Source organism: Sarcophilus harrisii, chromosome 2 (genome assembly GCF_902635505.1).
Source record: "Sarcophilus harrisii chromosome 2, mSarHar1.11, whole genome shotgun sequence".
Classification (NCBI taxonomy): Eukaryota; Metazoa; Chordata; class Mammalia; order Dasyuromorphia; family Dasyuridae; genus Sarcophilus; species Sarcophilus harrisii.
In genome coordinates this window covers 330,283,263-330,297,556 of record NC_045427.1, presented here as the reverse complement: position 1 = coordinate 330,297,556, position 14,294 = coordinate 330,283,263, and the positions used below count along the sequence as shown (strand labels likewise).

Sequence of the window (14,294 nt, the reverse complement as noted above, 5' to 3'; positions counted from 1 at the left end):
ATCAATAAAATGGGAATTTTGTAAAGAGAAAAAAGTAATTACATGTATAGAAAGCCAGCCTTTAAGATGCAGGGTAGTTGCCCAATCTGCACTGGTAGTTTCCTCACTAAGATGAAAATCAAGGTTTAACTTCCACCTGACAAATCTCCCCAAATCCTTAAATATTTTAACCACAAACTAGTGCTATATGGAAAGAAAATAACACAAGGAAAAAGATGTGATCAAAATTGATTTTTTAATTGGCACAAGAACCTTCTCCACCAATGCAAATATCCACAACTGCACACCTTGGTCACTGTCCCAGCATGTAAAGAGGCAAATTATATGGCTATCCCTTTATTATATCACTTTTTTCTCCAATTACATCAAGTGAAAATAAGTCATTGGAGAATAAATTTAATAGCCTAGCAGAATGATAGTTTGGCAGATATTACTTAATTCACATTCATCATACTGTGCCATCTGTAGAACAGAAATGTATTTTAGGAAAATTTTAATGGAATTATGTCATAAGAGATTTTCAAGTGCTCTTAACTTTGGGTCCATTAATTTTTTGTGATAACTTTCAATATAATTGATTTCCTTGTAATAAATTCTTTTGTATATTCAAAGGTAGGGATGGCCAAAAGAATCCGTGAAATTAAAAAAAAGGATTTACAACCTTTTTCCCCCATCAACTCTTTAATATAAAGCATGACACCAAAAGGCAGGAAAATATTAGTTCTGATGTCCACCTTAAATGCATTATTTTCATGATGACTCACTAATGAATATTTTGGCAGGTCCAAATGAAACTTTTCCCCACCTGAAATTTGAAACTGTTTAGTGTTAGTTCAGGTGAACAAAAACAATACTAGTTTATATCATCTTCCCTGTGAGCTTAAAAGAAAATTCTCACCTGTAGTACCAGACTGAACAGATAACGATCTTTCCAGTTGCAGTGGTGACATCATCTGTATTGTTAATTTTGCTAGATAAATGGCTTCATATTCCTATTTTTAAAAAAATTATTGTAAATGTACACAATAAATTCTCAAGCTTACAATAGCAAACCATAAAATGAGTACTATCTAAAATGAGGCATCTGACTGTAATTTATAGTTATTAAAAAACAGACTTGCAAATAGCATCACATTAGTTAATTATTCAGTGACAACAAATAGGACGTAGTATGAGCTAGTGATCAGCACAGTAAGGAGGTAAAAGAGCTAAGTTCTAATTCTAAGTTCTAGTATTCTCCATTTCCAGGTAGCTGGTTATATAAGTTTAAGAACTGAAGATTAAATCTAAAATGGGGATAATAACTGTCCTATCTTTTTCATTGGATCCTTAAAAGGATCAAATGAAATTCTGTGATACACTAATTAGATGCTATCAAATTGATATGGCACAACTGATAGACAAAAATCAACACTAGCTTCGCAATCAGCCAGAAACTCTATGAAGTGCTATGGCGACACAAAAATCTAGGGCCATACAAAATGGTACCAATTAGCCTTGGTTTAATTAATTAAAACACTTAATTAAAGGAAAGGCCTTATACAGAGAATAGTGCTTAAACCGAGGATAAAGAGAGCCAGGAATTAATTACAAGGCATTAAGGACTGCAAGTACAAAAAGCATAAAGACAAAAAATGAAATACTGTGCATGAGGAACAGGAAGTAGGTCTCCATGACTGAACTGTGGAATAAATGAAGTGATGTGTAAAGGGTAGGAAAAAAAAAATATGCAGGGCTATGTTGTGAAGAGCTTTAAATGGCAGAAGAGTATTTTTTAGAGCTAGAAACCTACATTTAGGAAAATCACTTTTTTAGCTCTGAAGGGAAGGGTAAGGATTCAAATTAGGAGACCAAGTAGATGGTTATTGCAATAGTTAGGCAAGAGGTTCTGAGATCTGAAAGAAGGTGATGGTTGCCAGTTCCTCTGTGAATGGAGAATAATTGGATTCAACCGATGTGGAGGTATCAAGATTTGGCAAATGATTAGACATGGCATGAAAAAGTGAGAAGAATGGATGAAAATAAGGAAGTTTGGAAGGGGGGTGGGTTTGGTTGGAAAGATAATGGATTTGGTTTGGGATACACTGAATTTGAGATGTTTGCAGGACATTCAGTTTGAGAATCCAGGGTAGGATATATTGGTGATGTTTCGAGGGAGAGAAAGACTAAAAGGTTTAGGGAGGAAAGGTACAAGATATTTGAACCTTAATATTTGAATTTCAACTTTGGCAGTGCCATTAACTACCTTAAGTTTACTCTTGAAATCTTTCACTTAAAAGCATTAAGAGTGCATCAGTCAAAAAAATGGTAACACTGCCAATTTTACTGATTTACCCATTTTACTTTCTCATCAATTAACAAAAATTTATTGAATATTTAACATGTACTGAGCTCTGGGAATACAAAGAAAAAAATTACCAAGAAAACAATCACACACATACATACACACACACACACACACACACACACACACACACACACACAAATATATGAAAAAGAGAGGATCCAAAAAAGACTTTGTATGTAGAAGGTGATGCTTGAAATTGAATGGAAAAGAGAAATTCTTTGAGATAGTGTAGAGGAGGGAGTGCATTCTAGGCAATGGGGCAGAATAAGGAAATAAATTTTATAAATGAGAAACAAAAAGAAGTAGTACAATTTGGCTGACCCAATGGGAGCCAATGAGCATAAGAACATAAAAAGAAAAGAGAGCCCAGATCCATTTTTGGAAAGTTAGAAAATTAAGTTGGAAACCAAAAATGAGGGGTCTTGTATGAGTATAACAGAAAACCCAGGGGAAAGAAAATATATGAGGAGAAGAGTGTAAGTAACAGCATCAAGTGCAGTAGAAAGAGCAAGAATGGTGAAGACTAAGAAAAGATAATCAAATTTAGCAATTAAGAGATGGTTAACTGAGTAATGAAGTTAAGCCAAAAAGTTTAAGGAGAAAGTATAGATTCTCATAGTATCCTTGATCTAAAATGGCAGTTTAGGATAGGTTGTATTCATAGAAATGAACTAACCTGCTGCTGATTAGGAAGTAAAAACTATGAGCTGGAGCATTAAAACAATGTTGATTTTGAAAGACAACATTTGAAATTCTGTTTTATGGCCAGATAGATTTGTAGTATAAACTTTACCCTGGCAATATCAGAATTTGGGTACGAAAAATACACAGCTGAATTCTAATGTACTAGAAAATTTTAATAACTAGAAGATTTTGTGCCAGACTTTTCCCCCCTCCCCGCTCCGAGGGCAATTGAAGTTAAGTGACTTGCCCAGGGTCACACAATTAGGAAATGTGAAGTGTCTGAGACCAGATTTTAACTCGGGTCCTTATGACTTCAGGGCTGGTGCTCCCCAGACCAATTCTTAATCAAAAAGCAAGAGAAAAAAATCATAATCATTAGCAAAGGGAGAAAACAAAATGAGTAAATACAGGGAAAAGTCTAGCTAAGAAAGCCTGTATTTTTATGTTCAACGTTCATTCAAGCTGTGAACCAGTGCAAGAAAAGGTCCTGAATCCAGCACAAAAAGGACATAATTGTAAAAAATGCAGAAAATGATCTCAACTGGAAGCTATCACTCACTACTAGATCCAGGACAGACTGAAGAGAGGACCTGCAATATAAGGAGGGTATTCCAATGTGGAGCATTTGTGGACACTAGGCTATGTACTGAAAAAGAGACAAGTTTTAAAAGCAAGCATAAGCTTTGTAGCTGTAACCCCAAGAGTATAGTGAGATTTTTGTTCCATCTGTGAGCTTCTAGACCAAAGAGGAATCTGCATTTCTATCTTTCTAAACCTGCAGAGCTTTCCAGTGGCTAATAGTGACTGACTCTAGCAGAAGTCTTCTGATAATCTATCCAGGGGCAAGCTGATAGCTCAGACCCAAACACAAGTCAGGAATCTGCAGAGCTCAGAACAGGGCACCAATCAGACTTCTCTGGATCAGACACTTCTGGCAGCACTGAAAGCTTGCAAATCCCCAGCTTTAACTGTCTCTGAGAGTATATAATAACACAATTCAATATCCCATCCTTTCCTAGCTTATTGTCATCTGTCATATTTGGAATGAATATGCCAACTATGCTTATTAATATGTTAACCAGCATATATCTCTTGGAAACCTCTTGCTAAGCTGACATCAAATCATTAATCAATTAACAAGTATATGTGCTATTTAGCTAGAAAGAAAACATTTATTAAATCCTTAATATGTGTCAGATATGGTGTTAAACATCATGTATATAAGAACATAAAAACAGTTTCTATTTATAATTATAATCTTTGATTCCAGCATTGAATTTGTTCTGTATCTTGTCTGTCTATATTCCTGTCTATAGTCTACATCTATCATAGTATACTAGGAGAGATACTATAATAATCCGGTATAGTAATTTAGTAAGATACTACAGTTCTTCAGAGACTAATCAAATATAGCACTCAAGCTATGGCTACCATAATTTTGGCAACTTTACCTAATTAAGCCTAATGAAGAATAAAAGGAGTGAGAAGAGTTACCTGAAGCTGATGGACAAATCCAGCATTTGGATTAATACAGAATCTTCTTTCTTGAACATATGTAAATGCCTCCCTTAAAAAACAAAACAAAATAAAAAACTAAAAAAGATGTATCATTAAATATCATGAATACATAGTTCTTCCAGAAATACTGCTTTATAAAATAAAAAGTATCATTGCTGAGAGGCAGAAAAATCAAGGGACATGGTATCAAGCAGAATCTGAGTTAAAATTCAACTGCAACAATTATTAGCTATGTACCATCAAATACCATCACTTACTCAACCTCTCTGAGCCTTAGTTCTCTCATCTGTAAAACAAGATTAATTCACTTTATATATCTCTTTCATAGGACTGTTAAGAAGAAACTTTCCACACTAATGATTATTTTTAAGACCAGTTTTTGTTTATCATGTTTCTATCTAGGTAGAAGACTGAAAATTTATCATGAGCTGAATGATAATTGGGACATATCCAATGTTTAAATGCATTTTGTTTGACAATATTTGCTACAAGGATTTCTCTCCTTTTTTGAGGGTAGAGAGTGGAAAAGGGTAGGGTTATTGAATAGGTATCCAAAAAAATGTGAAAAGAAAGCCAGAAGGAATCATAGACAAGCAGGGAGGCTTTAATAGTTACATGGTGAATTTATTCTATACTTAAAAAGTAAAAGCCAAGAGCTACATTGCAGAAATTTGTGGTTTTGTAGATAAAATGAATCACTCCTTGATGTTTGTCAAGCACAGAATAAATTTTTTTTTAAAAAAGGAAAATTATAGGGGCAGCTAGGTGGTGTAGTGGATAGAGCACCAGCCCTGAAATCAGGAGGACCTGAGTTCAAATCTGATCTCAGACACTTAACACTTCCTAGATGTGTGACCCAGGCAAGTCACAACCCCAAATGCCTCAGGGGAAAAAAAAAAATTATATATATACATATATACATATACATATACATATATATATATATATATATATATATATATATATATATATATATATATATATATATTTTCTTGGGTGAAAAAATCAGCTAGTTTAAATTTAAACAGAAGCTATACTTTTCAATCCTAAGTCACAGAAAGACAAAATACAACCAGCCTTTTAAAAGTATCAAAAGCAAAACATTAGCTCACCAATTTTTTTTTTTTTTTTTTAAATTGGATCTGTTCAGTATTGGTGTGGCATATAAAGAGCCTTCCATGTGTTTTTTTTTTTTAATCTCTTTTTGATGCAAATTTAAGTGGCATTTAAACATGAAAAGTTCTCCAAGCAAACTATCTTATTCCTGTGTCAAGGAAGCTGACTACAAAGTCTAATGCAGATAGGTGATCAATGTCAATATTATTGTCTTACCCAGTCAATATTATTCCAAAGTACCTCTTTTGCTACCAAGACTAAATTAGCTAGGCTGTGGAACATTTTCTTACCTATATTTCACTCCAAATGTTTCCATAATGTATGCAATAACTAAGGCAGCACTGAAAAAGAAAAATACTTTTAGTATAACCAATCAAAATTACTCATGAATTAAATACTTTATACAAAGGGCATACTCAAACCTTCTGGAAATTCCTGCATTTCCATGGACAAGAACTTTTCCTGAAAAATAAGAATTTTAAATTCTAGTAGACATATTTGTATCATCAACTAAAATATACTAAATCATTTCATAAAGATAATCCTAAACACATACTTTTTAAAAGATTTTATTTAAGAATTGAAAAGCCTCTTCAACTCATGATATTTTGTATAAATTTACATACTACAGTTGGAATTTTTTTAAAATGCTAAACATGTGACTTTATTAATAGTTAGGAACCCCCATGAGGAACTTTTTTTTCAAATCAAATCAGTATTTTCTGTGCATAATATTATAATTAAACCGTGATAATGAAGCACTAAACTTTGGGCATCAAAAATTAAAGTGGATACAACAAAATTCTATGAAGATAATTAAAAACAAGAATATTCTACACTGAAAAATCTCCATTGTAAAAATAGTAATAAACTTGCTATGTCTTGTATGCTAAATCAGTAGTCAAGAAATTCAGATGTTTTAAAAAATGCTTTGAACCCTTGCACTGATAATTAAAAATTAACTAAGAAAATAAGATTTACCTCCTGTTTGTAAACTTCCATCAATAAATTCTTTAGTCTGAAGATAAAACAAGAAAACAATTAAGATCTACAAAAAATAAGTCATGTATAATAAAAATAGTTAAAGAATATGCATATTTTAAAAATAAAAAAGTTACAGAATTTGGGTTTTTAAAATTTTCAAACAACTTAACAATGACTTTTTAAGTAACTGATGAAGGCTAATTTTGTTCACTTAAGTTAAATTCTACCAACAAAACAACTAGTAAATGATAGTGTTCCCAAAAGACTATCCATAAAAGACTTATTTTAAATAGTTTAAAAATAAAATCATCAAATATATCCAGAATCCCTAGGGAATGAATCATAGTTACATGAACTTTTCTGATCACTGAAAACAAAGAAACTCATGTAGAGTAAAAAAATCATCAAAGAAATATACAAATAAAAATGATGGGTTAGTCAAAGGACAAAACAAGGGGCTGGTCAAAGGAGAGTTTCTGTGCTTAATTGGAATCCTTGCAATGTCATGGAAAAGTGAGGGTGGCTCCAAAGCATGTTTGGTGGAACTTGTGGGAGAACATAGATAAAAATTACATAAAATTCATTGGTATGCAATCTATATTCTTAGCAGGAAACACATAGGTGAATTTTACTTAGTTTTTCAAAGGCAAAATCTAAGTGTAGACTATGTTGTATCTTGTAAAATGATATAAGGACAAGGATTAATGATCTTTGACAGTATCCTGTATGATGAAACTTCCTCTATCAATGAAGACTGAAATCTTATCTGTAACTTATAGTAATTGCCTGAAGAACTTTATAGAGAGGTTCAGAGATTTATTCAGAGTCACAGAGTCACTATGTCTTAAGTGGTACATGAGTTAAGGTCTTCTTGTCTCCAAAGCCAATATTCTATCCACTATGCTATTGTTCCTCATTAAATAGTATGGTCAGTTAGCTAATAAGTATAAGTGCCTACTTTACGTGCCAGGCCTTCGATTAAGTGCAGTGTATTAGACTAAACAAAATATATTTGCTTCTGAATAGGACAATATCATTATAAAAAATTATGACATGTTGCATTTAACTGTGGACAATGTAGCAGATACAGCTGAACAGGTATGACCCAGTAGAAGTCCCTCAAGCTCTTGAAGACAATTTGCTTTGTATTCATTTGTGAATTTTTCATAGAGTGAAACATGAAAGGGGGCATAGAAATATAGGAAGTATACCATATCTGATATAAATGAGTTAATTAAAGGTTGCAGCCCTCTTTCTAGATTTTCCCGCTCTCCTGAAGTCAGTCTTACCAGTGCTACTGATGTTCTCTGATTCAGGAATACCATTCAAAACATGTATGATTTATATAGCATAATGGTACCTACTCTTCTGTTTTCCAGTTATTATTTCTTCATTAGATGTGACCATCTTAAATATCTGGGCTAAGATGATATGGAGAATTTATTCCAGCATTTAAGAATGTTTCAACACTGTCATCAGATTACAATCCTATTTTTTTTTTTTTTTTAATGCTAAGGCAATTGGGGTTAAGTGATTTGCCCAGGATCACACAGTTAAGAAATTAACACACTTAACAGTGTCTGAGATCAAATTTGAACTCAGGTCCTTCTGACTTCAGGGCTGATGCTCTATCCACTGCACCACTTAGCTGCCCCTTACAGCCCTATTGTTATTATTTTTTTAAAGCAAGTCTCCCCTGCTCACCCAAACTAGAACTACCTATGCTCTATTTCCAACCTGGGGTACACAGTCTGGTGAGCCTCTATTCCAAAGGCTCAACATATAGTTCTATATTTAAATCTAGCTATCCTATCAACTTTTGCCCACTGCAAGACCGAGCAATTTACTAATCTTGGCACCCCTGGTAGCAGGGTTTGCAGTGCCTTTATATGAAACCAGATGACAAAACTAACCCAGTTTGAAATCCCAGTTTTCCAAGTCCTCTATAATGTTTATAAACAAAGAACATAAAAAGCTACATATTTAATGTTAGAGTATTTCAAAGCATTACCTGAATGCTACATTAATTTCCTCATGAAAACTTTCATATGATACCGTTTTCACAGAATGAATCAATGAGGTAACAGGTGGCAGTAAGGAAGATGTTAAAAATATTCCCAGATGCTTCTTCAGTGTGAATACTACCATTGTTTGGCATTAGGGAAAAGCTATTTTTTAGTATGGGCATAGTGTTGCCCCTAAGAGGTTGAGATTTAAAATGACTCTGTCCATACATACTGCAGAGGTATTCTAAGGTGTAATCTGCTTTTACTGAGGTACAATGATAGCCTGAGACATAACTAGTCCTCTCAGAACTATAGAAATAAACTACAAAATGAAAAGCTCTCAGCCTCTGGGAAAATATTAATATAACAAAATAAACCCATAGACATTACTTAAATTTGCAATAACATTAAAGATATTCAACTCCTATATATATATATGCTTTGTCCTGTGACTCCATCAATAAACCATCAGAAAACAAGCACTGATGATCATGCATTGTGCTAAGTGTTGGGAAGACAAAGAAAGATAAAAATACTCTCTGCTCTCAAGGAAATTATATTCTAGTGGAGAAGACAGTTTGTGTCAAAAGATGTAGAAAGTACAAGAAGTATGAGGATTAAGAAAAAATCATTAGGTTTAGCAGTTAAATCACTAACAACTTTGGAGAGAGAATTTCAGTTCTCTCCAAAAAAGAGCCTGTAAGTCAGACTGCAGAGAATTAAGAGAGTGAGAGGAAAGGAGCAGAGATGAATATTTTATGTACTTAATTATAAATATATCATCTAACCTATATTAAGATCTATTGAGACCTCTGGATCTGTGTCATCTTCATTTTTGATAAACATATCAGTTATGTTTTCATTCAAGTCATAGATAAAAATGTCAAAAAGTACAATGCTTAGTACAGATACATGGGGCACATAGCAGGATTCTTCCTTCCAGAGTTGTCATATAACTTGGATTCAGATCCAAGAATGAACTATTATTTAGATGTGCTTATTTAATTAAACCAATTCTAAAAACAATCAAACTGTACTACCAGGTGGGGTCCTGTGCTGTTAACATATGATTATGTTATAACTCCCATAAAAAGGATATTTTTCAAGTCAATGTGATTGATGGAGAAAACTACTCAGCAATTGGCAATATAATCAAGGATTTCCCACAATCAGTAATGTTCCAAGCTAAACTGGAGCAAAGTCTATCCTGGAAGAAGGAATATTACAACAATGAGTTTCTAAGTCCAATATGACAAAATACAAGGTCCTTCAGAAGAAGGAATGTTTCTTATTTTTTTTTTTTTGATAGCCTAGCATCATCCATAGCACAGAGGAAGAGTCTGATATTGATGACTAATTAACCCAATTAAAAATCATAAAAAGAAAACCACAGTATTCCCTTGGTTTTCTTGAGTATAAACTAAATGTAAAGTAGTGCCTAAATAATGTTCATACATGCACCAATATATTTTAATAACTAGTATAATTTAAATATTCAAGGAAAGTATGAAATAGGTACTATCCACTAAAACATTACAGAAATAGGAGTTATTACTGGATTGTGCTAAAAAGGCAGAAATATTGCAGAGCTTCAATTGTGATACATACCATTGGGAAAAAACGTATTATATTTTCAATTGGATTATCTGCAATATCCAGTACCAAATACCTGAAAGTAAAACAAACAATTTAGAATTAAATTATCTTTATGCAACAGAACAAGAAGCAGTTATAATGAACTTATTAATGAAAGCTTAACTATAAATTATATTGAAAGAAAGCAAAATTTAGCAGAGGAATAGAATTAATACTCAGTATTCATATTATATCTCATGTTGCTTCATAAATATTCTCAAAGTATTCTTTTAATATGTACAAGCACATGATAAAACAATCATTCCCATTTTATAGAAGGAAAAGTCAAATGATACATGGAGGTTAATTATCGTAGGCAAATTGAAAGATGCAATACAGCCCAGTTCTCCATCATAATTGTTTTTGCAAGATCCTAGAATATGCACCAGACGAATCCTTGACTAGGAGATTAAAAAAAAAAAAACAGTAGTTAAATTTTCCAGCCTAGGTCATTATAGGCAGATTGGGGGGGGGGGGGGAGAGAAGGTCACTGGGGAAGAATTCTAGCCAGGACACCCATCAGAGCCTTCTAGAATAGAAATTGAACTGGAACCTAGGGCGATAGATATAGGGCAAGAAAAGGTACAGCAGGGATGGGAGGTATAAAAAAATTCAGGCAGCAAGGCAGCACTGTTGCTTAATCCTAGAGACGGAGACTAAGGGTGGTAGTTTAAGGGAAGTAACTGTTTGCAGCATCAGGTTATAGACTGAGCAAGATGAAAATTCAGAAACAAGAAAGCACAGAAAAGTTTCAAAAACAGCTGCCAGTCTAGTCTGAAATCTGAAACAAGAGAATAACCATGGGAGAGAGCTCAGATCAAGAAGTAACCAGCAATTCTGGCTCTCTCAAGTTCTATAGTCTTCCAGGTAGCTTGCAATGGCGGGGGTCATTGAGAGCATGAGTCTATTGGAGTTCCAGGGGCAAGTCCACAATGATGGTACTTAGGTCCAAACAAGTTAGCTTGCAAAACTCAAATCGGAAAATTAGTAATCAGATTTTGCCCTAGATCAGATCACTTTAGGCACAATGAAAAAACTAGCCTGAGCCTTCAAGGCTTCCCTTTTTATTTTAATGAAAATGATCAACTATTAATTATTTAAATATTATTTAATGTGACACAGCACTAAAGAAAGCAGGAGAATCTATATAAATACAAAAGAGGGCCAGACAAGGCCCAGACATTTTCTCCAGAAGTATGCAGTGCCAGACCCTAACATAAAGCTTAGATTTGGTTAGAAGGGGTGAAAAAAAAAAAATCCCATCATAAATAGCCATTATGATACCAGGAATGTCCAATATACAAACCCTAACTTTTGATGACTTCAAAATATTTTCAAAGTCTCAAAAAAGCTTGGGAACAATTTCAACTAGAATTTCAGGAAGAAATGAAGCAAGAACATATATAATCTATATCAGATTATTTGCTCTCTTGGCGGGGTAGAAAGAGGGAAAACAATTTATAACTCAAAATCTACAAAAAAGTGAATACTGAAAACTATCTTTACATATAACTAGGAAAAAAAATAAAATACTGCTTGTAAAAAAGGAAAGATTTTTAAAGTTTCAAAAAGTGAAAACTTTGAAAATGATATTCTAAATGGAAACCCTAAAGGAAAAGACTGAGAAAAAAAAAAGTTGGAAAAGACTTGCAAAGATTAATAATTTAGCAGAAGCAGTACAAACTCTAAGCCAAACAAACAAACAAACAAACAAAAGTGCTTGAAAATTTGAATAGACCAAGCTGATAAGTTAATGACTATGAGAAAAGAAGAAATATTAAAATAAAGCCAAAATACTTTTAAAAGAAGAGGAAATAAAAGGTATTTTGTATCAAAAACAACTGACCTGGAAAACAAATTGATGAGTAAGATTGAACCAGCTAGAGGCACTTAGAGGAAAGGAAAAAAAATAAATAAATAAAGAAAAGAAAGCCTGATTACCTTTTTTCAAGAAACTGTGAAAGAGAACTGCCCAGGTATCTTTTAGTCAAAAAGCAAAGCAAAAACAGAAAGAATTCACCAGTCAGAACCTCCTGAAACGAAACCCTATAATGAAAATTCCAGGAGCTCAAATACATCTAGATCAAGGAAAAAACAATGCAAAATAGCCAGAAAAAAAAGAATTCAGGTGTCAAGGTGCCACAGTTAGCATCACATTAAGACTTAGCAATCACAACTGCAAAGGATCAGAAAGCTTGAAATATGATATTCCCAAAGATAAAAATATACAGGCATATAACCAAGAATAACTTATCTAGCTATAAAAATAAACAAACTTTGAAAAACTTAAAAACTGAGATCAATGTAACTAGTCACAATACCAGCGGGCCTGTGATTATACTTACTACCCAGAGGTAGTAAAGAGGTAATGACCTCAGGGTTCAGACTGAGACTTGTTTTTTTTTTTTTTTTTTTTTTGGGGGGGGAGACATGACTAATATGGGAGTTACTTTAGCTTGATTCTATATATTTGTTACAAAGACTTAATGAAGGGAAGAGTTGACAAGAAGAAAAACAAAGACTTGTTAAATGGAGGAGATAGGGAAGTAAATTTAATTTAAAAAACTTTTTAAAGAGGATTATTTAAAGAATGTTTCTAGACCATACATCTTTCATATTAGATTTTCATTTTCAAAGCTCCTGGGTAATGCCTAAATGCTAAAATAATATGTATAGAAAATTACATTTTCTTGATGTGTAGAAAAGGGGGTTGTGGAACTATTTTTATGATATGAATAGGAATATATTTGGAAAAAAATGTTATGTTGCAAGAAATCACTGCAGAAAAAATGCTAAGGCCTGTTACCTTCAGATTTGTAAGTGTTTAAATACATTTTAAACTCTTTATCTATTTCCCAAAGTCAGAAAATTACGAATGCATCCTGGAACCAAAAAATTAGACAACCTAAAAATAAGTCATTCTTATCTTTCAGGTATACATTGTTTTAGCATTATATTATCTGCCTCCCAGGACACCCAGATTTCTCCCAGCAGCTCCCTTTTAAATGTTTTTACTTCTCTTCTAAGACAATTTAAAAACTGTTTTTCAAAGGTGGTACACCTCCAATTTCACTAAGTGTAATTTGAAATCCCAAGCTCCACCTTCAGCTATAGTTTGCTACATGTACTTTCCAGTTTGACTTCCTATCCACATGTTCTAAAGAATAAAAAGCAAAAAGGTAGAAGGGAGAAAGACAAAGGAATCAAAAAGCTCAGGTAATGTGTTCCTCTACTCTGAAACCCCTTCTCATTGCCATTTTAAAAGTTCAGCATTGACTTCTTTTCTGTGAGTAAAATTTGAGAACCAAGGTTCTACTGGGCAGAAAAGGTTAGCATTGGAAATAAATGTATTGTAAAAACAAGACATCACTAAAAATTTTTAAATTTGCCAAATGAGATAAAATGTAAGATAATATTATTATACTGAGTATACTTAGTGACCTCATACTCAAATGCTAGGGCAGCTAGTTTATAAAGTAATGAGATTTGCAATGACCTCTTACAGATGGCCTTAAATCCTGGAGTATTGAGAAGGGAAGTTTTGTGTCATAGGGATTTCCTAACAATTATGCACACTGTCTTCAAGTGAGTAGCATGCAACATAAAGTGCTGTTTCAAAAACAAAGGACTAAGGTTAAGAAGACACTAATCTAATTAACCCTAATTGCCTCAGCAAAAAAAAATAATAATAATTAAAATCACTTGGCACAAGTCATTTTTCTATTAAAACGAAAGGAAAGGCCATTCAAAAAATCTTCCTATTAAAACAACAAAAAGTTATCAGATTTTCTAATGACTAATATCTGATATGATGAATTCCATTTTCCAACTCCCCCCCACCTCAAATTATACCTATACACATTTCTTACCTAAATAATTGCTGAAAGTTTGGTTTAATGAAGTTTGCTTCAATGTTTTGTCTTATACATATTACATGGGTTATTCCATGTTTCTGTAGTATAGGTAGCTGTAAAAAAAAAAAAAGTAAATAAGTTAAAAAATGA

General features: G+C 33.0%; 1 protein-coding gene across 1 annotated transcript in view; it reads right to left on the bottom strand.

Annotated features, from left to right (window-relative positions):
- The window catches only part of STYX (serine/threonine/tyrosine interacting protein), a 49,720-nt gene that overhangs the window by 5,038 nt on the left and 30,388 nt on the right, over window positions 1–14,294 (bottom strand). The window contains exons 4-10 of the mRNA XM_031952839.1: window positions 14,160–14,257; window positions 10,264–10,324; window positions 6,647–6,683; window positions 6,088–6,127; window positions 5,956–6,006; window positions 4,526–4,598; window positions 899–992 (exon numbers count right to left, since the gene is read on the bottom strand). Coding sequence (XP_031808699.1) covers window positions 899–992; window positions 4,526–4,598; window positions 5,956–6,006; window positions 6,088–6,127; window positions 6,647–6,683; window positions 10,264–10,324; window positions 14,160–14,257 — 454 coding nt within the window. The remainder of the gene's footprint in view (window positions 1–898; window positions 993–4,525; window positions 4,599–5,955; window positions 6,007–6,087; window positions 6,128–6,646; window positions 6,684–10,263; window positions 10,325–14,159; window positions 14,258–14,294) is intronic.